Source organism: Vitis riparia, chromosome 13 (genome assembly GCF_004353265.1).
Source record: "Vitis riparia cultivar Riparia Gloire de Montpellier isolate 1030 chromosome 13, EGFV_Vit.rip_1.0, whole genome shotgun sequence".
NCBI lineage: Eukaryota > Viridiplantae > Streptophyta > Magnoliopsida > Vitales > Vitaceae > Vitis > Vitis riparia.
In genome coordinates, this window is record NC_048443.1 from 7,455,250 (window position 1) to 7,479,920 (window position 24,671).

A 24,671-nucleotide genomic window follows, 5' to 3' on the forward strand; every position below is an offset into this window, starting at 1 on the left:
ATTTTGATTGATTTATTTTAACTCATTGATTAAAAAATTAAATAATTGAAAATGCATAATTTTCTAACTAGTTTTAATCATATTTAATTTTCGTTGGTAATTTTTGTAGGACAACCGAGTATGATAAACTCATTTTTCTCGATATTTTTTTTCTTTCTTTAATATTTTTCGGGAACTAAATATAACCTTAAGAGTGCTCTCATGTGTTCCCTTTAATTTAAAACACAAAAGTACTTATATAAAGGCTAGGGTTACGGCAAAAAAACTGACTAAAGAAGATTAATTGGACTATGATAATTAAAGTATAAATCATAGTTCATGACCTACTATGTCATTGTATGATGTTTTTCATGAACTAATATTCATAATGTAAATTAAATATTATCATAAACTACTTAGATTACATCTTAATTCTCCTCGAGTGAAGTCTACCTTTTGTATGGTCACTTGATATCATATCCAAAAGGATAAATGTCATATTTCAACTTAATGAAATTGTTATGGTCATGATTTAAATATGATCATTAACCTTTGAATTATTTGAAGAGATACAACTTTTTCAGTATAAAGATATCATGGTGTTTACTGAGAAAAAGTCTATAACCCATTGTTGAATTAACAACCAATATCTAGTAGCATATTCACCTTGGAATGCAATTCTAATGCCTGAGATAAGTGCTTCAATTAAAAGGGTAATATACTACGACTTCTACGAAATTGTCCAAACTCATGAACAACCATGAACTACTTATCAAGTCATGGGAAACTCGTTATTTGTATCTTGTATATAACCATTCATACACCCAGACTATGTACAATACAACTTGATTGAGGAAATACCCATAATATCAATAGTTAAAATAAGTAAACATCAAAACAATAATGTGTAGAAAAAATTTATATTTTATTAATAATGATAAATATTTTTAGTCTAACCTTGCTTTCTAGGGCTAACATTAATACTCATTACTTCATCAATAGTTTTATATGTGCATGGATCCATTGGAGTCATGTATACTTAAAGAAATCAATTTTTTCTTCAACTCTAGAGCATGTCTTATATTAATCAATGTCTTTACAATGCCATCTATTTGTGTCTATCCCAATGACCTTGTAAGCAATATTGTTTCTCTCATAAAAATCTTTTGATCACTATCTATAAGTTTGTAAGTACTAAATCAATTTGTGTTGGGAGGCATATGATTATAAGATTACCCTCAATCAAGGATCCACTCATCATCCAAGTATTGATAGTAACTAAAAGAACATTTGTAGTATCAAAATTTTCCTTGGCAACTATTGCATTACCAATAGTAGAACCTTTTTTTTTTTTTTTTTCTTTTTCTTTTTTTTATATTTTGGACAATTTCTTACATAATGCCTTTCTTTGTGGTATTGAAACACTTGTTTCCCTTGGATTTCGATTCAGATCTAGATCAACCTTTCTTTTCATTTTTTCCTATCATGTTTCTCCCTCTAGTTGCCAAATCTGTATTCAAGCTTTCTTTTCTATTCGTAACTTCATTTTATTTCTCGTCTTTGACTTTAGGGTTGCCTTAATATCCGCCATAAAAAGAGAATCTCTAAAATATATCTTGTCATTCATAAAGTAACAATAAGAATTTGACAAGACCACATCAATGTTATGACTTGTTCTTATCATAAATTCTAACATTAATATTTTTTAAATTTATAATCAGTCTATTGAACTGATAAGGTGGCCTTCAAGGGATAGACTACCTTATTTCATAAAAGGATTAAACAACCATCATCATCTATAGATTTTCTAGCTTCGTGGTAGTTATATCCGTTTTTTACAATTTCATGAAGTACCTTATTTATTATCCGAGCATAACAAAATAGTTTTTTTTGTATGCTCATAAGTTCATGATTCTATTCTTAAGACATCATTACTGATCGAACCTCTTTATATTTTTGTGCTTCATATATAGTGAATAAGTACTGCAGAGGTTTCAATGAATATATTCCCACACTCTCATTGATAGAAATCTGTATTGTTATATACAAGAATGAAGAGAAGCTAATTTAGGAAATACATATACGGTAATGCTAGAATTATGCTAAAGTTTACAGCAGACATCTATATAATACAAAAATAGAATCAGCTACAAGTATGGAATTGATGACCGAATATTTGTCATGATTTTTAGGCTAAACATGCTCTGTTTTGATTTGAGTAGAATCCACGCATGTTTCCCTTATACGCCCCCGCAAGATTGGGCTTCCATCGGCAAGACCAATCTTGGAACGCAGCAATTTTGTACGCTGTTTGGACAGTGGCTTGGTGAGGAGATCAGCTAACTGGTCTTGAGTGTGTACATGTCTGACTTGAAGGCTTCTTTTTTGGACTAAGTCACGCACAAAGTGAAGATCGATTTGAATGTGTTTCATGCGCGAATGATTGACTGGGTTGAAACTTAAGTGTGTGGCTCCAATATTGTCACATAACAGATGAGGAGAGTCTTTGAATGGAAGTTCAAGTTCTTGGAAAAGTGTAGACAACCACATTGTCTCGGAAGCCGCATTAGCTAGTGCCCGGTATTCAGTCTCGGTTGAGGATCTTGCAACTGCACGTTGTTTCTTGGAGCTCCAAGAAATTGGATTAGGACCCAAGAAACTGATGTAAGCAGAAGTTGACGTGCGGTCATCCATATTGCCAGCCCAATCGGCATCAGTGTATGTCCTTAGGACAGAAGGTCCAGCTTTTTGGATCTGAATACCATAAAAAATGGTTTGTTTTAAGTAGCGGAGGAGCCGTTTGGTTGCTGTCCAGTGATTTGCAGTTGGCTTATGCATAAATTGAGATAGTTTGTTGACTGCAAAGGAGATATCTGGACGTGTCAAGGACAGATATTGAAGACTGCCAATGATTCGACGAAAAACAGAGCTGTCCACAACAGCCGTGCCATCAATCAGTTGAAGAGGTTGAGTAGTGGAGAGAGGGGTTGAGACATCTTTCGCACCACTCATACTTGTAGTGTCTAACAGCTCACGGATGTATTTATGTTGTGAGAGAAATAACCCTGCTCTGGTAGGAATAACTTCAATCCCCAAGAAAAAATGAAGGGAACCCATATCCTTGAGAGAAAACTTATCACCCAACTGTTTAATGATGGAAGTCACAAGAGATGGATTATTTCCTATGATGATGAGATCATCAACATACACCAAGAGATAGCAAAGAGTGGAGCCGTGGCTGTAGATGAAGAGAGAAGAGTCTGCCTTGGAGTTTCGAAAACCCAATTGAAGAATGGCCGTTTTGAGGGCAGTGTACCAAGCCCGTGGGGCTTGTTTAAGCCCATAGATAGCCTTTTTGAGTCTGCACACATGGTGGGGTTTGGACAGATCTTTGAATCTCGGAGGTTGTGCCATAAAAACAGTTTCAGTTAAGTCACCATTTAGGAAAGCATTATTAACGTTCATCTGCCTCAAATTCCATCCATTCATCACTGCAATAGACAGTACAGCTCTAATAGTAGCTGATTTAACTACAGGGCTAAAGGTCTCGGTGTAATCAACACCAGGACGTTGATTGTAGCCCTTAGCCACGAGTCTGGCTTTGAATTTATCAACAGAACCATCAGCTTTCCGTTTTACCCGAAATATCCACTTACACCCTACGGGTTTACAATCAGCAGTGGGTAAAACGAGATCCCAAGTCCCATGTTTCATCAAAGCAGTAAGCTCTGTGGACATGGCCTCACGCCAGTGAGGTTGAGAGATGGCTTGACTCACACTTGTTGGTTCAATGGTAGGAGGGAGAGGATGTTTGGACACGGTGTGGATTTGTTTAGGTTTAAAGATTTGGTTCATTGATCTTGTGGTCATGGTGTGAGTGCGTTGAGGTTGAGGATTTGTTGGGTTAGGGTTTGTGAGATTCGGATTGGGAAGAGGATTAGCTGTACGGGAAGTTGTATCATGTGAAAGAGACAGCGGTAAATCTAAGAAAGACCCAGTCCGATTGTCACCTGGATGAGGATTCGGATGGGCGGGGTTGGGATCTACAGCTTGCAATGAATCCGAAAATAAAGGAACAGAGGGTGCGAAATTACCTGGGGAGGACGCAGCAATGGCAGGTGAACCTTCCGGAGGCAGCGAGGGTGCCGGTGCATCGGAAACCGTTGAGGATGGCACTGCAGTCGGCTGGGCACCGAAGTGAAGAGGAAGCAGTTGATGAAGGTCTCGAAGGGGCAGAGTGAGCTCGGAAGGCACGGGTGAGGATGGGCTGATGTGATTTTGGGTTTCATCAAACAACACGTGGCGCGATATGAAGAATTTTTTTGTTTGGGGCTCAAAACACTTGTAGCCATTTTGAGTTGGTGAATAGCCGAGAAAAATACAGGCTTTGGATTTGGGTTGCATTTTGTTTGAATTATAGGCCCTTGTGAGAGGATAACAAATACACCAAAATTTTTTAAATTTTAAATAATTTGGTGAGTGACCAAAAAGGGCTTCAAAAGGTGATTTGTTTTTTAGGAGAGGCGTGGGTTGACGGTTTATGAGATAAGAGGCTGTTTGAAAAGCGTGGGGCCAATATGAAAAATCAAGATTTGCATCAGACAGGAGCGTGAGACCCGTTTCAACGAGATGACGGTGACGACGTTCAGAAACACCATTTTGTTGTGGAGTGTGAGGGGCAGTGGTGAGGTGAGTTATGCCATGAAGTAAGAGATAGGATTTTAAAGCAATAAACTCACCTCCATTATCTGAGTATAATGTTTTGATGGATTTTTGAAAGCGGGTTTCAACAAATTTTTTGAAGTGCGGAAAAATTGTAGAAACACCAGATTTAGTGGTCATGGGATAAAACCATATATATTTTGTATAATGATCAACAAAAATAAGGTAATATCGTGATCCATCAATCCCAGTATAACTAGCGGGTCCCCACACATCCGTGTAAATAAGTTCAAGGGCCTCATGACTTTGAAGACTGGTGATACGAAAAGGTTGTTGATGTGCTTTATTAATAGAGCATGAATGACATAATGAAGACAAACTTTTATGCGAGGAAATAGGAAGAGAAAAATTCTTAACAAGATGATGGACAATTTTAAGAGAAGGATGCCCAAGACGCTTGTGCCATCCATCAATGGAGGTCCTTTCATGCACATTAGCAACCTTTTTGGATACCGCCAATGATTCCGGGAAGGTGTAGATGCCATTGTTACATGCTCCTTTTAGTAGGATCGCCCCCGTGATCTTGTCCTTCACAAAAAAATGAAAGGGATGAAATTCAATAAAGACATCATTTTGTTTGGTGAGATGATGCACAGAAATTGAATTTTTGCAAAGATTGGGAACATAAAGAGTATCACGTAAGGTAAATGTGCAGTGCGGAGAGTGTAAAGCCAAAGAACCAATGTGTGAGACGGCCAAACCTGAACCATCACTGAGAATTACTTCGTCAGTTCCATCATATTCGGAATGAATAGATAAATTTGAAAGATCACCCGTAATATTATGAGAAGTGGCTGAATCAAGCAGCCAATTTTTATCTTTGCCCGTAGAAGTGGTGGCACAATTTATAGAGACATTCTGTGAATGAAACTGAGGACAGGCCTTGGCAATGTGGCCCAACTGGTCACACAGTTGGCACTTGGGCTGATAGCGCCGAGTAGAGTGGTTGGGCTTACCAGTACTTGAATTGGGGCGTCGTCCATCACGTTGGGCTCCATTTGAGTACCGGCCTGGACTGGAGGCTTGAGGCCCACGGGAATGATCATGTTGTTTAAAGAAACGCTGATGACTTCCCTCATTTGCAGACGGCTTAGTCTTCGGTAAATTGGCAGACACAACTAAGTTTTGCGTTGCAGTTTCCAGGCGCCTTAGATAGGCCTCGTGGCCAACCAGCAGGTCGTGCAACTCCTCAAAGGTGAGAGATGACTCTCGGGCACGAATCGGCGCTGCAATCTCCCGAAAATCTGGACCTAAACCATTCAACACATAAAGGGTTAGATCATCATCCGAAATTGGATGATCGATGATGGCTAGTTCATCGGCTAAAGCCTTCACAGCATGGAGATATTCGGTGATGGTCCTGTTTCCACGCTGGATTAAGGTAAGTTCTTCCTTTAACTGCATTGCACGAGTTCGAGATCGGCTAGCATAAAGGTGAGTAAGCTTTTTCCAAGCTTCATGAGAGGATTTAGCTGTAGCAATGAGGGGTGTGATGGAAGGGGAGGTAGAGGCTAAAATCGCACTCAGGATAAGCTTGTCCTGTCGGACCCAATGGGTCTTGCGTAGTTCTTCAGCCGGGGTGCCATCTGAAGAGGGACACCGAAAGGTGCCTTCAACATAGTCGAGGAGGTCATAACCAATAAGAAGTGCTTCAAATTGAGCACGCCATTGAGGAAAGGTGGAGGGAGTTAATTTTTCATTGATTTGGGCAGTGATGTTGAGAGCGACGAGAGATTTTTCGGATGCGGAAGGGGGTTGGGTGTGGAGGGTAAAATTGGGAGTTTGATCGGAGGAGGAAGACATTATAGGTACTTGGATCGGTGGCTCGGTGGAGATCGGCTGCTCTGATACCATATAGTGAATAAGTACTGCAGAGGTTTCAATGAATATATTCCCACACTCTCATTGACAGAAATCTGTATTGTTATATACAAGAATGAAGAGAAGCTAATTTAGGAAATACATATACGGTAATGCTAGAATTATGCTAAAGTTTACAGCAAACAGCTATATAATACAAAAATAGAATCAGCTACAAGTATGGAATTGATGACCGAATATTTGTCATGATTTTTAGGCTAAACATGCTCTGTTTTGATTTGAGTAGAATCCACGCATGTTTCCCTTATATCATATAAGCCCCATCGAAGCAACAAGATAACATCTTAACACTTTATAAATGAAGATCGTTTCTTTCATCAAACTTCTCAACCTCAAAATTTATCTCTCTTCAAGGTTTAACAATTTTAACTTTAATTTTGGTTTATTGTGAAAATAAAACACATAAAACATGCAAACATCTCAATAAATTAAAATATTTTTTAAAAGGATTAAAAAGCTTATAATAATAATTTAAATAGCGTTGACTCAAACAGGCAGGAGCCGTCCCCAAATCACTTTCAAAGCCAACGCTTGAAAGAGAGAGCCGATAAATAAAACTAAATAAATAAAAATAAATGAATATAAAAGAGGCGGATATAAACGAGCGTGTGAGCTTTGACTTCGTCTTCTCCACAGAGAAGAATGAGAACGAAAGAAAGAACGCAGAAACACGACAAATCCCCCGAAATGCCCCTAGAATCTATCATACTCCCATTCTCTTCAAATTCAATCCAACCTATCTTCAAAGTCTTTAAACCAAGAAGAAAATATTGGCTCCCACTTTCCCTCAGTCTTCTGTCTAGATTTATTCTCGTTTTTGTCTGTTTGGTTCCCGAGAAAAACACTCAACTTCGGTCGTCTTTCACCTCATTTTTCTTCTTCTTTGTTGACTTCTCATTTTTCTTCTTCTTTTTTTCTTGGTCTTTAGTGCTGCTTCCACGGCTGCAAATTTCGTCTCTCTGTGGTTCGGTTCTTGGTGTTTTGTGAGAAAGTAAAGCTTGTAATCTTCACAGCATGGGGAGCAGAACTAAGACGTTCTCGGAGCTGTTGGCGGAGCGACAGGCGTCAGCCGGCGAGGTTGCGTCTCTGTCAAAGGACTCTGAGACGGAGCAGGAAATTTTGGCTGAATTTGCATCTCTGGTCGCGAAATTCGGACCGATTCTCGATGATTTGAGGGAGAACAAGGTCATGGACACGCCTTTGATTAGAGAAGCGGTGGAGTCGCTGGAGAAAGAGCTTGGTCGAGCTAGGGGTTTGATGAAAAGCCTTAACCCCAAAATATCGGCTAAGCAAATCGAGGAATTGACTCGAGGTCTGGGGCGATCTCTGGGCCTTGTTCTGTCTGCTAGTCTTGATTTTTTGTCAGTAGATGTTAAAGAAAAGATTGGAGCATTGCATAAGGAAATGATGAAGGCAAAATTTGATACGAGCTCCATCCCCGATCGCGAAGAATCTGAGTTTGATCGCGAAAAAGAATTTGTAAATGAGTTCGGAGTAGAAGACGAGATAGTGGAGGAGATGAATGCAAAATTTGATACGAGCTCGAGCCCCGACCGCGAAGAATCTGAGTATGATCGCGAAACAGAATCTGTAAATGAGTTCGGAGTAGAAGACGAGATAGTGGAGGAGGTGGCGGAGGTGGAGATAGAAGAGATAGAGGAGGAGATTATCAATCTTGACATCGATGATGTTGTGCTACAATTGAAGTATGGTAATGATGAAGAATTCAAATTCGCACTTTCGGGATTGAGGTCACTCATTAGGGACCAAATGGTGGATGATGAATGGATTAACGATGAAGGGGTTGTTCTAATCCTATCCAATAGATTGGGTTCGAGCAAGCCAAACAATAGGTTGACTATAATTCAAATGTTGCGCAACCTTGTGGAGAATGCTAAAAACAAGGTATATGACATTCCAATTCTGATGATTATAGTTCCAATGTTGTTGTTGATCTTACATTTTCAGGTAATGTGTAGGAGAAGCTGGCAGACCCAAATTCATTGTCAACCATTGTGAAATCTTTGACTCGGGATGTCGAGGAGCGGAGGGAGGCTGTGGGACTGTTGCTTGACCTCTCAGACCTTCCTGCAGTTCATAGGCGGCTTGGTAGAATTCAAGGGTGTATTGTCATGTTGGTTGCGATTCTTAATGGAGAAGATCCAGTTGCTTCACGTGATGCAGGGAAGTTGTTAAGCGCATTATCTAGTAATACTCAGAATGCTCTTCATATGGCTGAGGCTGGATACTTTAAGCCATTAGTGCATTACTTAAAGGAAGGTGACTATAATGACTGAATCTCTTTTTCCTTTACTTTTGCCTTTTTTTTCCCCTCCTTTTGATGTGTATTAATTATTTTATGATTCCATTGCCAATTTAGTGTCCTAGTTTGTCATTGCAAATGAATTTGTGGATTTAGTTACATGAAACTTTGAAATTGCATATAAACCTCAAAATTCACGACATTTGGGATTAGGGGTTGGTGTCTATTCTCTGTTGATTGAACCACAATATATGGTGGGGTCGATGTACCAAGCATGGTGTATCTTTGATCTTAAGGTGTGGATGACCTAAGAAAATGAGCCCTTATTCCTTTCTTCAATTTATTTTTATTTTTATTTTTCTTTTTTTAAGTGGTATTTCATTCATTTTATTTTATTTTATTTTTGTTTGAAACCAAGAAGGAGAGCAAACAGTGGCAAAAGCACAGACTCAATAGATTGAGAGGTTGTATGCTCACAGAAAACTATTTGACTTGATGTGTTTTGCTGATCATGGTGATGAAGTTGGAGCTTGACTGGTAGATTTGATAGCATATTGCCTTTTTTTTAGCTTGTGTGATTTTACATAACCAGAGAAACTGTTTGTAAATATGTAGTGATTTTAATTAATAAACCATAAATCTTTATTAAAGATGTGTAGTCGTTTTCAAGGCCGATTAGGTATATGTTATTTTGATTTCTCTATCTTTCACCTTTAGCAATTTGATTTTAACAATTTGACCCTCTAGTGGCACTCTAATCTAAAAGGTCTCACGGTGTTCTGAACTCAGGAAATTCTTATTGTCAAGTGTGATTAAATTTTCCTTTACCATGTCTGCAGGTTCTGACATGAGTAAAATTCTCATGGCAACAGCACTTTCAAGAATGGAGCTCACAGATCAAAGCAGAGGTTCCCTTGGCAAAGATGGGGCAATTGAACCCCTTGTGAAAATGTTTAATGCTGGGAAGCTTGAATCCAAGTTATCTGCTTTAAGCGCATTGCAAAATTTGTCCATGTTGACTGAGAACATCCAACGTTTGATCAGTTCAGGGATTGTAGTTGCTTTGCTTCAGCTCCTTTTCTCTGTCACATCTGTGCTCATGACACTTCGGGAGCCAGCATCTGCTATTCTGGCAAGGATAGCTCAGTCCGAATCTATTCTTGTCAACCAAGACGTGGCTCAACAAATGCTCTCACTTCTAAACCTGTCCAGTCCTGTAATTCAATATCACCTCTTACAGGCACTGAATAGCATCGCTGCTCATTCCAGTGCGTCCAAAGTCAGAAATAAAATGAAGGAAAATGGTGCAATTCAGCTTCTCCTCCCTTTCCTGAGTGAAACCAACACTAAGACCAGAACTGGTGCTTTGAATTTACTATACACTCTCTCCAAATATTTACCAGCAGAGTTCACAGAGCAGCTCAGTGAGACCCATCTCAATATTATTGTAAATATTATCTCATTATCAACTTCTGATAGTGAAAAGGCTGCTGCTGTTGGCATACTGAGCAATCTCCCAGTTAATGACAAAAAAGCAACAGATACTCTTAAGAGGGCAAATTTGTTGCCAATTTTGGTCTCTATAATGAGTTCCTTCCCTGCAACTTCAACACCCACAACCTGCTGGTTAGTGGAGAGCATTGCAGGTGTATTCATTCGGTTTACAGTTCCTTCTGATAAGAAATTGCAACTTTTTTCAGCAGAACATGGAGTAATACCTTTGCTTGTGAAGTTGCTTTCAAGTGGATCACCAGTTGCTAAATGTAGAGCTGCAACTTCACTAGCTCAGCTGTCACAGAATTCATTATCTCTTCGGAAGTCCAGATCATCGAGATGGTTTTGTGTTCCTCCTTCTGTCGATGCATATTGTGAAATTCATGATGGTTTCTGCTTTGTCAAAAGTACATTTTGTTTACTTAAGGCAGATGCTATTTCTCCCTTGGTCCAAATCTTGGAAGGTGATGAGAGAGAAGCAGATGAAGCTGCTCTCAATGCTCTTGCAACTCTTGCCCAGGATGAAATTTGGGAACATGGAATCAATCGCATTACCAAAATATCAGGCGCTCAGCCTATTATAAAGGTTTTGGAATTGGGGACTGTCAAAGCTCAAGAAAAGGCACTATGGATACTAGAGAGGATTTTTAGGGTTGAGGCTCACAGGGTACAGTATGGTGAATCTGCTCAGGTAGTGCTTATTGATCTGGCACAGAAGGGTGATCCCAAATTGAAATCAACAATTGCTAAGTTACTGGCACAACTTGAGCTCTTGCAAGCCCAATCTAGTTACTTTTGAGACAGTTCATATCAAGTAAGCAACCTTGTGCATGTAATACTTACATTGTTTTTCAGATACCTTTTGATATACGTTTTTTCCGTTCCTCTGTTTGTATCGTGTTATTTAGTGGATGAGCCATGAGAATCCACAACACCTGAGGTGTATAAAAGAAACAATAATATGGATGCACATGAAGTGGTTTGATATTGTAAGAATAAAGAATGGAAGATGAAGATCGTGATGAAGAATTCTTCTTCCTCAAATTCCTGGTATATCAATCACAAATTGAGTAGAGCCATATTTTAGATTTGACTCTGACAAGGCTAGTCATTGGCATGTAAATCATCCCCACACAGCATCGCCACAACGCACAAACCCCCATGTCCCCATCCACCTTATGCCTCTTGTTTTCTTGGGTGAATTTTCATGTGTAAGGTAACTTTCCATTGATTGTGTGCACTATAATTTCAAAGAGAAAACAGATAACCAGGGTGGAGGTTATGCTGTACTGCTGTTCTTTTAAAATTTTACGTCTGTAAGTAACAATGTTATTTTTTTATGTTTTTAATTTTTGTTTTTCTTTCTTTTATATATATTTACTGGAAATTTCTCTTTTTCTCGATAAGTTGAAATTTCTAACTGAACTGTAAAAATAATATAAAATGACTTGCCCTTATGACTAAGCAATAGTTTATGCTGTATGGAGTTTCATGAAATGTTCCCTGCCTTATTTTTTCACATTCTTTCAAAGGGTAAATAGATTGACTTTCTCATTTTGTGAGTATAAACCCTATAATATGCATATTGTCCTAGCATGATTGGGACTATCTTTGAGGTTGGCTGAAGTGTGACATAAGTGAAATTGGGTTATTGTACTTTGACTAGCTATCTATGTGTTGTATACATGTGTGTGTGTGTGTGGTTATTGTACTTTGACTAGTTATCTATGTGTGTGTTTTCTCCTATCATCTTTATAGAATTGATTTGAGAAGTGAGAACATTGAATGAATGTAAGCTTATTATCAAACTAAACAGAAATTTGAGATAAAAAAGAGCTAAATAAATAACAAAAAAAAAATCGCATACTACTTGTAGAATTATAGATCACATACAAAATTTAACATTAGAAAATCAACAGTGGAGAAATGACATAGCAAGTGGTTGAAAGTGTAAGTTGAGGCCTTTGAATGGAACTGCTGCCTTCTTGTCGCTGTCATCTGGTTCCATTAAAAGCAAGCTTCACAGAGCCAACAGCAACACAAAGTGAAGAGGCTGCAACAGTGACATGATTTACAACTTTTAAATAAACACCCTAAAAACAATATAATGCTGTCTGAAATAATTGGATTATGTGAAAGATAGCTTTTTCATAGGACTTGGTAGGAAAATGGACAATGATGAGGGCCAGAACAAAAGAAATAAAGAAAGAATTATTTGTTTACTTATGCTGCATCAAATTTATTGGAAACAGACCCTATGGGGATTGAAAAATAATAGTGACAACAAGAAGATTACCAGTGAAGAAAACAGATGTACCATCCTTCAATGAAGCCTCACTGTCCTTTCTTTGATTTATGTGGACAACAGTTCTTCATTCCTGTTCCAGATGCTGTAAGTAAGGTTGAATTGAGTTCAAACACTCGATTAAAATTAAGAAATTATTTATTCTGCCTGCATATGGAGGGAGAGATACCTGTTCCCCCTGTCTCTGGGTTTGTTTCAGGTGGCGAAACTTTGGTGGCAGTCTCAGCCTTTGCCTGTGTCACTAACTTCTCGGTCATTTGAAAGCAAGAGCACTGGCTCTAAAGGTACTTCTTCTTTGGCTTTTAGAAGCTCCTTTTAGCTATATCTTCCCATGCTATTGACAATCTCTCTGCCCTTTTGTGTACACATATACACATGCAATTGGATGAAGGAATTCCAGTATATAGTTTTTCTTTCTGGTTGATTTGTGTTGGCTCATGCTTGCACCAGCTTCTCTTCATTTGCTACACACCTTAGAATCAGAATATAAGCTCATTATGGCAAACATGATGGCTCATAAAATGGATTCCTTGATTAAAAAAAGAGTAGTACTTTGCCACGGCATCTAGTGGCTTAAGAGGCACAAAAGATCAATTAGGATGTTGATTAGCTTGCTAGGACAAAAGGATCTAAGCACTTGAGTTCAGTAATTGTTGTTCTGATGCTTTGATTCTAAATATTGTTTGATTGGAAAATAGTTCTGTTAGTTGATTGGAGGTTTATAACTTTCATTTTTGACTTGCAAGCTTGAATCCTGAGATATTCCCTGGCTATGATAAGAGCAAATAAAAAAACCTTAATGGCATGTTTGTCAAAAACTGTCCCTGGTTTCTGGGAAGTGTTTTTTCTTTTACTATTTCTCATATGAGAGGTCTGTTTCTTTTTCTTTTCTTTGTTTCGGAAATTTCATAATGACCTTTGCTGTTGTTCTGATCTCACCAAAAATAAAACAAATAAAAACTCAACAATCTCAATTATTTCTAGATCCAGAAGACCTGGTGAAAGTATTTGATCTTGAGCTTGTATGAGAAAAAAGTTGTAGACTTTGTATTAAACAGTTAAGACTCGGTAAAAGAGAAGAATACTGCTGGTTGTTGCCTTTTAGTTGGGTGCTTCTATGGAGAAAACCAAGATAAGATAAAGAACACATGGAATTTTAATACTAGGAAAGGAATGTAGAACTCTAAACCAGGTGATCAGAATATGTACCCTTTTCCACTATTGTTCAAAGACTGGAAGTTTAGGGATAAACCCCACTAAAAAAGTGATGAAAATCTATCTAATGGTGTTCATATTCACACTAAAAGCTCTGTGCACAGCAAAGACAAGGCACTGAAAATGACACTTCATGAAATCCGAAAAATGGGCATTGTTGAGTTCAATAGTCTGACCATTTGGATGATAACATTGTTGAGGTAAACTATTTTTCATTCTTGCATGGATTTGTGTTGTTTATATAACCCCATAAAGGCTGTTGAAAGCAACTGATGGAAGAATCAGACACACACGTTGCTTATATAACTACTTATACCGGAGCTGAGTATTTCATCATTTGGATGTTAAATTGAATTATGAAAGTTTTGCTGTGGGATAAATTTATATGTTCTTTTTCTCATTGGATTGTGTCATTTTTAATGATCTGGAAATCCACTGTAGGTTTTAGAGCTTTAATTCTATGACCACCCCAAAGAACAGGAGTTTCGATTCCCTTAAAACTAGCAGGTAGGTGTAGCTGAGAATCTCTGTATTTACTTGTGAGCTGATTTATTGTTCTAGTTGGTTTGGCCACTGATTTTCTTTGACAACTACATAAAAAGCCTATGCCTATCACATTATTGTATTGATGGTGACACTGATAGTTTCTCCATGTCGATTTTGAATTAGAACCAGTCAGTTCTTGAACTCACAGATATTTTTCTCATTGAAAATTACTTCCAACTGCTTGTGAGATGCTAACCCTCTTTCAGGGGAAATCTTCCTAACACCAACTTAATTAAACTAAGCCTGAATTGTTACTAGGATTGATATGTTCATAGCACAAAATTTTCAGGTATTTTTCCCCAGAAATCACAATGCCTCCATTAGGGAAACATCATGTGAAGATGAGAAATGTGCACCACTACTAATTGAATTGGAAAAGTTATTGTTTCAATTAATAACCAAGAAACTTTTCATGGCCAAGCCCTTAAAACTCTTTACGGGGGATTCAAATCTTAGGATGTTGATCGTAACAATTAGCACTGAATAAATTCAAGGTATCATTAATGATAGAATTCAAATCCAAGATCATTTGCCGCTTATTGACACTACACTTTCTGATGTTCGTCTTGACCAATTGGGCTACCCAATGTGTTGTTTCACGATTCGATAATGGAATTGATGTTTGAAATAATGGAACCAATGTTTGAATGACATCAAATCAGTGATATCATAATTATATAGTTTATATATTATTAAATTAAAAATAATTATAAAAAGTTTAAAATATATATAAATAAATAAATTAAAAATCAATACTATTTATATTTGAAAATAAAAATACTTTTGTTTGTAAAATTAATATATATATATATATATATACATATATTCACAGCCGAGTGGTCTTGGAAGTCCAAAGTTGAAGTCCTTTAGATGAGTTATCTGTTATGAAATTTTTCTTAAAAATTAATATCATGGATCCCACATCGGGCAAATATAAGAATAAAGAGGGCGACAAATCTCTGACACATCCACGTGTTCCATTGCAGTGTGTGGATACGGAGCATAATCCACTAAGAGACCTCTTGGGCTGGGCTTTGCATTAAAACCTAAAGGATTACCGGAAATTTTTATTTAAATAATATTATTTTTTTTTAAATTATCAAATATTTATACAATATAATATTTTGAAATCTTCTTTTTAATTTTTTTTTTATTTTCTTTCAAAATTTTCAATAACCGTACATAGCCTTGACATCTAATAAAATGACATCCATTTTTGGAGAGGTATAGAAATCTTAGGAATTGCATGATGAGTGCATTTCTTCTTTTTTATTTTATTTTAGTTTTAAATAAACCTACCTTTCTAAGGCAATATTTTTTATGAGTTCTATAATCAGATTCCAACCCATGACATTGGGCTTTTTATACATTTGAACTTATGTCAATTCATTAAGAAGGCCCTAGAATGATTGAGTCAATTGAAATATTTGGTAACCAATTTTCATGTGAATAAAATGAGTTAGCTAATGAAATTTAACATTTTTAGTTTTAAATTCATTTGACTCAAATGTAGTAGGTGGAGCCATTGTCATGGATGACTTCGAAATTAATTTTTTTCATGTTGTTTACTAGCATTATATTTGATTATGAGAAAATGTTAAAAATAAAATAAAATAAAATATGAAAAATAATTTTGCTCATATTTGATTTTATTGTAAAAATATGAAAGTTAATAAAATATAATTAAAAATGAAGTTTATGGACCTTAATTATGAAATACCTAGAGGGCTTAAATTAGTATTTACTTCTTTTTAACTCAAATTTTTATTTTTAATTCCACTTTAATATTTAAGGAAGTGGAAAAGAAACCATCCGCACAAAACACTACGATTTTTATGTGAAAAACCACTAACACGGTCTCTTGGAGACTAGACCAATGTAAAAACCATGAGATTAGAGATCACAAAATATAAGTCACTATTGAATGAAAAGTATACACATATACTAGTCTTCATGTTTGCGATGCAACACCAAATGTGCACGTAGCAGACTACCTCAAAGACTAAGGGGATATACATATCTCTCTCACAAACGCAAGAAATGAGAAAACCAACTTCCAATAATTTTGGAAGGTTGATAATTGGTTTTTTCAAATTTAATTTGCATCAAAGAGCAAAACCCTTTTTAGCATGGTATTTATAAGGAAAAATCCTTGTGGACAAAATCTAGAAGTTTTCAAAAAAAAACTTTAAAAAATATGGAATTAGAATTCTAGCTCAAGCACTCGAGTGCTCTAAGAAGCACTTGAGCACTCCAAGATGCGGTTGAATGCTAGGAGGAATGCTTGAGCATTCGTGCAATCTCTAAAATCAATTTTAAAAACATTTTTTGCTTAATTAATGTTTAACTTCCACTTTATGCCATGATCAATCTCAATTAGCCTTTCTAGGACCTCTCTATACTTATGTCATTTCGTTTGATTATACAACAACTTTGAATCTTCAATGGAGACTAAGACATGATAATCTAGAAAAGTCCTAAGCCAAGTTTAAACTAAGTAGCCTGATACATTAATAATATTCCATTTTGAAAATTTTGTGACAAAATACAAATTACATAAACTCTTCAATCCTCTCAATTAAAGTGTAGAAATCCCTCAATGGCACTCATCTAAACTAAACATCCTCAAATGCGAAAGCAATGACCATACAACGTCTAAAAATGAACAACGCTATGATCTGCAAACACATACAAAACAAATACCCAAGTAAAGCATTGTGTGAGAAAAATAATATAACCATAGATGTATATGATCATGATATATCATATCAAGAAGAAAACAATGCCAGTCATGCAAACATGTCTCCCTTTTTTGTCGCAAAAATGACAAAGAATAAAATAGATGTAATAAATTGATAAGGGATAGAATAAAGCAAAGATATTCATAAATAATGAATGGTATCTGAGTATAAATAAAATCAAAATAAATCTAGACCAAAACAACAATAGAAAAATTAAGCCAACACAACTTCAATAACCAAACGCCACTACACTAGAAATTATCCACAAATAACTAAAAAATGTTTAAAAACCAAGATTGGTAGGTGGCTAGAGAGTAAAACTGGAACTGGCTTGTGAACCAATCCGATTTAAGATAGATATCGATTGACCATTTATGTGTTGAGCTTGATGGTAAAGCTCATCAAACCATTGATCCACATGAGTATGAAAAGAGCAAATGGGGGCATCCGTGCAATTGATACCCAATCAAAGAGGGTAGCAACCCAAAGGTGCAGCTAGTTGAGATTGTCTAGAGCATTTTGAAGCTTGGACCCATCAGAAGGGCTAGAAGAAAGAGCAATAGAACAAGCAAAACGACTCGTCCTATGACTACCTTCTTGAATACTTAATAAAATGCATCATTCATGGCTAGAGTATGAAATAGTCACATGATCCATTTGATTTCAGAAATGGTACAAAAACCTAGTCAAGTTCTAAACATTTTTTTCCCCAAAACCACCTCAACCTTGTTTAGATTTTACGGAACCTATCCTAACAAGGATAGGTTGAACTTGGTATAGCAAAAAAATCTATCCCATGTTACTGTAATTATGGAATTATATGAGTGGCATTTCCTCATGTTCATACAATAAGAGAAAAATTAAAAAATAATCTAGTCCAAGATATGTGTTTCTTCCTGTATTTTATTTGAAATGTATCGTGATACTATTACTTAATTTCTAATTAATGCTTGTAATATGTTTATTGGGGAGGTTGGAAGAACATGGAAAAAGAAAATTATGATTTTTTATATTATTGGCATAATCATTTAACTTCTTTCCAAAAATTTCATCATTATTTCACACTAGCTTTGAAAAAGGGGTACACAAAATCTTTAATCAAATTTCATTTTTATAATTTTCTGACCTATGTATGTTTGGTAATTTTAATTTTATTTTTTAAAAATAAAACATAAAAACATATTGAAGTATGAATTTGATAATTTATAATTGGTAATATTTATATAATAGAATTAATCATTGAATTGGAAAAATTATCAATTTATAGTTAAATGGTTAGATCAATAGTTGAATCGCAGTTGAATCGATGACATCATAAATATATCATTTATATATTATTAAAATTAAAAAATAAATATAAGATTTTAATATATATATATATGAAGATATTAAAAATCATAATATTTATTTTTCATCTTTGATATTTTTAAACTTAAATTATGAATAAATAAAATATGTATAATATTTTAATATGAAAAAATAAATTAAAATAGAAGAAAATTCTTTTATTTATAATTTATTTTACTTATATTACATTATTTTACTTTTAAAAAATTAAAAGAATAATTATTTGATTTTTAGTTTGCAACTTCGAGATAGCAACCATCAGTAGCAAGGTGGTCATATTACAGGTTATAGTTTATGGATTTTTCAATACTTATGGAAGGGGACCGAAGGCAGAGCCTGAACTAAGCCTCATGTTGGGGTCCGGGCTTCCCCCCACCAACCATCAATGGTGGGTTGGGCTTCTACTCAGTCGCAAAAAGGCCAATCCAACCGCCGGTCTTTCCGTTCAAGGCCGGATCAATGATATTAGGATCTTTGACCCGACCCGGTATCTTTAACCTAAAACCGAGTTCTTCTTTTCGCTTTTGTGGGATTTAGGGTTTTAGCAAAGGTTTAGGTTTAGGGTTCTGGGAAGATGTTGCGCAGGAACATTAGATTGAGAAGAGAGTACATCTACAGAAAAAGCTTGGAGGGCAAAGAGCGTTTGCTTTACGAGAAAAAACGAAAAATCAAAGAAGCCTTAGAAGGTTAATAGAAAGAAAGATTTCGGTTTTTTCATTAAATCCATTCTTATTCGCAATTTTCTCATTCAATTCACGTGTCTTTGTTTTGTGCCAGAGGGGAAACCGATTCCCACTGAGCTCAGGAATGAAGAGGCCGCGCTTCGCCAAGAAATTGACCTCGAAGACGAACAAACAGCTGGTATGTCTTTGTTTTATTTTTATTTTTTTCCCAACTCTGTTTGCCAGCTGGGAAAATTGCTGAACGGAAAATTTGGAGGTGGAAGGTTCCAAGTATTAGGAGATTGAGGGTTATTCATTGGTTTCGCAAGTTTAAATTGCGTCAATTTGGGGAGTGTTTGTAATTTCAATACACAGTTGGAAAGCCAATTTAAATTGATTTGAGAATTGAGAATTGCTGAAACTAGGTTTTATGTAAAAACCACTTGGGTTCTGCTGGAACAGATTGTATTCTTTTATTTTATTTTATTTTTTTGGGATTTTGGCCAATTTGACCAATTAATAAATAATAGCTAGTGATATTAAGCATTCTGGGATTTTCCCTTAAATCTTCTTCTACAAGACTCAAGTCTTATATGTTTTTTTCTTCTTCATTATTTATTTATTTATTTATTTGTTGCTCATAATGTTTGTTTCTTTGGGATTTAGTACCAAGGTCGCATATAGACGATGAATATGCAAATGCAACAGAAAAAGATCCTAAAATCTTGCTGACCACATCCAGGAATCCAAGTGCTCCTCTTACACAATTTGTAAAGGTTGACCCACCTGCTTAGTTCTCTTTTCTTATGGATGCACCCTTTAGTTAGTTATGCTTACATCCATATAACGAATTGTTGCAGGAACTTAAGTTCGTATTTCCTAATGCGCAACGAATGAATCGTGGTGGTCAGGTGGCTCTTTTGTTCTTTTTTTTTTTCTTCTCTTTGTTCTTTGGCTTAGGCCCTTTTAGCTATTTGTGCAACTGACTAATTCTCAAGTGTGTATTTCATTCCTGTTACCTACTTATCCAGCTTTTTCCTTTTTCGTAAATCTTATACAGAATTGAGGTTTAGATTTCTAGATGTGTGCATTTTGATCTAGAAATTTGAAATTTGCATATTTTCTAAATCCAATGTTTGTATTTAAAAAAAAAAAAAAAAAACCTATGAGAATTTTGACTTGATAAACCTACTCATAACCCTGGCTGTGGCTTTGAAATTCTACTACTTATGGCTAACAAGTAGTAGTATCACTGAAACCAGCATCTTAAATGGAATGTGGAGGAACTTATCAAAAAAAAGAGAAAAAGAAAAAAATGGAATGTGGAGGAAACTTATTTGACAAAGTTGGTCTAAATTCAAAAACTGGGTCATGATTTGAATATTTTCACAAAATTTTAGGCCAGTAGACATTTTTATTAATTCTTCTATTAATCTGGCTAGAGAATTAAATGCAGTTTGATCCCAAAAACCAGGTGCTTTTACAATTTTGCATCCTTGTGTTGCTTACATTTTTAGCTGTCCTAAGTCTTCCTAGGTATATATTTTGCTTATAGAAATATAATCTGAGCAAGGTGATCCCTCCAAACCTGTGAAGTAATAGTGAGAAAAAATTGACAATGAGATGTTTGTTATTGTCAAGCCAAACCACTGAATTTATCTCTTGTTTTTTTTTTTCTTGGAAGCACATAAACATGGAGAAAAAAGCTCTGTAATTCTTCGCCAACTAAACAAATCAGTTGCTGACTCACAATGAAAGAGCATCCACTTTCACTTATAAAAATGTAAAATAAAAGCAAAAAAAATCCTGATGCCACTGGCCCCCCAACCCTCCATTGACCAACATTGTCTAAATGGGTTCAGAGATGTCTCTCCAAAGCAATGATCCACTCTCTCTGACTTAAACTTAAACATAGCATATGTATGATGAGTTGCTATAAGATTTAAAGGAATACAGAAGTTCTAGCCTTTTGATTTTTAGACAGAGAAGATCCAAATTCGGATGCCAAACATGAAAAGAGTAGTCATACCAACAAGTGAAGACGAACAAAGGATGATCCTGTTTTCAGTGTGCAATCCTTGAACATCTTGAAAGAACATATTTGTTATATGATATAAGTTCTAGTTTTAACTATTCAATATAAACTATACTTCTCCTATCAAAAAAATATAAACTATACTTCTGTTCTCATTTTGAACTCTAAAAGGTAACAAGCAATATTAAGATTGCCTTGATGGGCTGGTTACTGAAGAAAAAAGGTAAAAAAATATGCTGATCAACGGCAGCATTTGTTTAAATGGTTATTGATAAAAGTGTATTTTGTTCTAAAATTAGTAGCTTGTTTATAAATGAGCTGGAGTTGAATGATTATTGTGGAATGATGTTTCTGAATTCTCTTCCTTTGCAGGTTATTTCTGAAATTATTGAAACTTGCAGGGCACATGATTTTACAGATGTTGTGTTGGTTCATGAGCATCGTGGTGTGCCCGATGGGATAATTATAAGCCACCTACCTTTTGGTCCAACTGCTTACTTTGGTTTGCTCAATGTGGTAAGTAGTTTGATTCCATATGGTGTCTTTTCAACCTTTTCCTTGTCAGACACAAATTTAAAGCTCATTGTTTACATCTAGGTTACAAGACATGACATTAAGGACAAGAAAGCCATTGGAAAAATGTCCGAGGCTTACCCACACTTGATACTAAACAACTTCTCAACCAAGCTTGGTAAAGTTCATAATTCTATTTCCTTCTCTGAATTGGAAGTTCTTAGCTCATTTCCTACATTATCAGTGGCAATATCAGTGGGTAGTGATAGCTATGGATGAGGGATCATATTCTTCTCCTTTTTTTAAATAAATAAATAAATATATGTATATATATGTATGTATGTATAATATTATATATCATGTGAGTCTTCACCATTCTTTCTGAAATGTAAATTATATTCATGCAATTCATGCATTTAACATTATTTATTGATTTCCTTTCATGTTCATGTTGTGATCTTGATTTATCAATAGTTGGTTATATATTGACCATTTTAGATTTAATTTTTGGTTTGATAGCTTGGTGAAAGGACAGCAAACATTTTAAAGCATCTCTTTCCAGTGCCCAAGCCAGACACCAAACGGATCATCACATTTGCGAATCAGTCTGATTATATCTCATTCAGGTCAGTTCATTGTTGAATTCTTTTATAGATGCTTGTGTTGTATGCTATTTACCTTTGGCCCTTTTCTCTTTTTAATTCATCATTCAAGAAAAAAGGATCCGGATGAAATACTGTAGACTTCTTCTTAACAATCCTTTCCACATTTTATAACCTTGATCCATACAATGTACCACCATCCAGATACTTTTACTTAAGAAATCCTCTGTATTTTCCTTTTTCCCTAACCTCCCACCTGTAGGTTCAAAAAAAATTGTTCTCAAGGTACTTGTATTTTGTAGCGGTCAAACAATATAAAAGTTATTTAAACTAGCCAAATTTCTAGAGGATACCATATTGTCTAATGAACCAGAACAATTGCACATGACATTTCTTTTATGCTAATGATAATTAAAAATAAATAAATAAATTGCTCCATGTGCATCCTGCTCTTTTCTGAACAAATTTACATGTCTATCTTTATCATGTATTAACATTTTGTGAGTGTGCAGGCATCATGTCTATGAAAAACGTGGAGGTCCCAAGTCGATTGAGCTGAAGGAGGTTGGTCCTCGTTTTGAATTGCGGCTTTATCAGGTAACAGGATGTTTAGTTCATTTTGCACTGTTGCTTGATTTATTCTTTGGTATTGTTGTCAAGAGATATGCCCTCTTATTAGGTGAAACTAGTTTTGCTTTTTGGTATTACAAATTCACCCTATGTTTGGTTACATGATATTGATCAAATGAATTTTCTTTTCCTTAATCCCCTCATTACTTTCCAATAAAAGCTACCTGTGATATATTCATGTATTACTTCAGTTTGTGTCTATCAGTTCCTACCAAATTCATGCCATCAATTTTCATTTTAAGAACATCGTAGAAACCTTGATGTTAAATATTCCCTTTGCAGTATTTTTTATAGTTTTCTTCAGAAATTTAATGCTGAAGCTAATAAACCATGTGACTAGCATATAGTAGTAAAAATTGAGTGGAATTAAATGCTCTTCATAAGACAAAACCCTTTTAAAACATTGGAGCAGTATATGTGCTGGAGGTCTGCCTTTTTCACAATCATTTGTTGCATCAATTGGGCAAGATTGTAAGTTCTTAGAGGATCCTGGGAACATCAGGAATAGAATCAATCTCTTGGCTTCACTTTAGTAAATGAAATAAAAGAACAATTTCCAGGATTTTCTGGGGATCAGTTGCTATAGGGCCTGAAGGCATCCCCATAGATCCCGTCTTTAGGGGATTTGGTTTCAATTTGTAGTAAATGTTTTCTTTTAGGTGTCAGATGGTTTTTGTGGATGGATTATCTTCGGCCCATAGGTATGGTCAGGCTAAAATGTTCTACCTTGAAGGATGTCGTCTTATCAACTTGGTTCAAGTGTGCAGATGTCATTTGTAGGTCAACTTTATGATGGAGTTCCATTCTTTTAGTGCCTAATACAATGATTAGTCAGACTAAATTGCACTTGAAAGTGAATTTATATCTTGGCTTGAATATTTCTGAGGATAGTTTTGTGCACCATGTGAGTAACTGTAATGTGGAAGCTATAGCTTGGTCGGAGAAGTCAATATCTTCTTCAAAAGCCCAAAATTAGGTTAGTGGCCCTGCACTAATCAAGGTTAGTGTCTAATGATGAGTTCTGTCACAAACGTTTTTCCTTTGTGGGTTGATAACTTGGCTACTATATGGAGGATCTTAGTGCTAGAACATTTGACTATCTTTGGTTTCTCTCATAAAATGTTCTTGATGCTGCAGATTAAGTTGGGAACAATGGATCAGAGTGAAGCCCAGATTGAATGGGTCATCAGACCATACATGAACACGACAAAGAAACGGAAGTTTCTTGGGGATTGAATCAAACTGTAGGTGAATTTCACACCTTCTGTCTCATTATGCTTTTATGAGGATAGCAGCTGCAAACCTTGTGTTTCATTTCCTCATTTTAATTCTTACAGATCAACCGAATTCAACTCTTATTGCTAGATCAATTTTGTGAGGGCTATCTTTTCGTCTATTGGTGAGCTTGCCTGGGTCCAGTTGCAACTGAAACACGCTCAGATCAAATGTGCCTCCATCACTCGAACCACTTGACAAAGAAAGACCCCGACATCCTCTTGGGAGAAATTATGTATCACAATATCACCAAATTCAAACAAAACGATGTTGTTCTGTTACTTGGTGATGGGAGCCGTACGTTTTGTTCATTGGGAAATTTTTTTTTTTTTTCTTCTCCCTCAAATTGATTCAGATAGTTTATTGTTTATTTTTCCAATTTTGTTCTCTCTCCCTATCAAATTGATACAGATTTGACTGTTAATCCCGTCTTCTCAGAACCAATGATTGAATTTTCATTT

The 24,671-nt window shown here is 35.8% G+C and overlaps 2 protein-coding genes and 1 long non-coding RNA gene across 8 annotated transcripts; 2 read left to right on the top strand and 1 right to left on the bottom strand.

Moving 5' to 3' along the window:
• Positions 1-7,208: 7,208 nt before the first annotated feature.
• On the top strand, positions 7,209-11,803 carry LOC117928855 (U-box domain-containing protein 44-like). Of its 2 annotated transcripts, XM_034848927.1 has the most exons (4): positions 7,209-8,487; positions 8,562-8,862; positions 9,685-11,153; positions 11,248-11,803. In XM_034848927.1, the coding sequence occupies exons 1-3, from the start codon at positions 7,597-7,599 to the stop codon at positions 11,136-11,138; spliced, it is 2,646 nt and encodes an 881-aa protein (XP_034704818.1). In that variant the 5' UTR covers positions 7,209-7,596; the 3' UTR covers positions 11,139-11,153; positions 11,248-11,803. The 2 variants fall into 2 exon arrangements, with proteins under 2 accessions (XP_034704818.1, XP_034704817.1); XM_034848926.1 differs by having other exon boundaries at positions 9,685-11,796.
• Positions 11,804-12,184: 381 nt separating this feature from the next.
• On the bottom strand, positions 12,185-13,035 carry LOC117928856. Of its 2 annotated transcripts, none has more exons than XR_004653665.1 (3): positions 12,814-13,035; positions 12,657-12,717; positions 12,185-12,392 (listed from the first exon to the last, which is right to left on the bottom strand). It is a non-coding gene; the product is annotated as an uncharacterized LOC117928856 (long non-coding RNA). The 2 variants fall into 2 exon arrangements; XR_004653664.1 differs by having other exon boundaries at positions 12,636-12,717.
• Positions 13,036-19,004: 5,969 nt separating this feature from the next.
• Positions 19,005-24,654, top strand: LOC117928926 (U3 small nucleolar ribonucleoprotein protein IMP4). 4 transcript variants are annotated; one of them, XM_034849043.1, is made up of 10 exons: positions 19,005-19,179; positions 19,271-19,354; positions 19,822-19,931; positions 20,016-20,066; positions 21,563-21,706; positions 21,788-21,881; positions 22,227-22,329; positions 22,818-22,902; positions 24,073-24,183; positions 24,273-24,654. In XM_034849043.1, the coding sequence occupies exons 1-9, from the start codon at positions 19,068-19,070 to the stop codon at positions 24,169-24,171; spliced, it is 882 nt and encodes a 293-aa protein (XP_034704934.1). In that variant the 5' UTR covers positions 19,005-19,067; the 3' UTR covers positions 24,172-24,183; positions 24,273-24,654. The 4 variants fall into 4 exon arrangements, with proteins under 4 accessions (XP_034704934.1, XP_034704936.1, XP_034704935.1 ...); XM_034849045.1 differs by having other exon boundaries at positions 24,301-24,654; XM_034849044.1 differs by having other exon boundaries at positions 24,073-24,179; positions 24,301-24,654.
• The last annotated feature ends 17 nt before the right edge of the window (positions 24,655-24,671 follow it).

What these genes read in the sequence shown, in the direction of transcription:
- LOC117928926 (XM_034849043.1), top strand. Translation starts at nt 19,068, where the DNA reads ATGTTGCGCAGGAACATTAGATTGAGAAGAGAGTACATCTACAGAAAA. An exon ending in CGAAGACGAACAAACAGCTG is followed by an intron (nt 19,355 to 19,821) that starts GTATGTCTTTGT and finishes TTTGGGATTTAG; the next exon opens with TACCAAGGTCGCATATAGAC. An exon ending in GAATGAATCGTGGTGGTCAG is followed by an intron (nt 20,067 to 21,562) that starts GTGGCTCTTTTG and finishes CTTCCTTTGCAG; the next exon opens with GTTATTTCTGAAATTATTGA.
- LOC117928855 (XM_034848927.1), top strand. Translation starts at nt 7,597, where the DNA reads ATGGGGAGCAGAACTAAGACGTTCTCGGAGCTGTTGGCGGAGCGACAG. An exon ending in TGGAGAATGCTAAAAACAAG is followed by an intron (nt 8,488 to 8,561) that starts GTATATGACATT and finishes GGTAATGTGTAG; the next exon opens with GAGAAGCTGGCAGACCCAAA. An exon ending in AGTGCATTACTTAAAGGAAG is followed by an intron (nt 8,863 to 9,684) that starts GTGACTATAATG and finishes CCATGTCTGCAG; the next exon opens with GTTCTGACATGAGTAAAATT.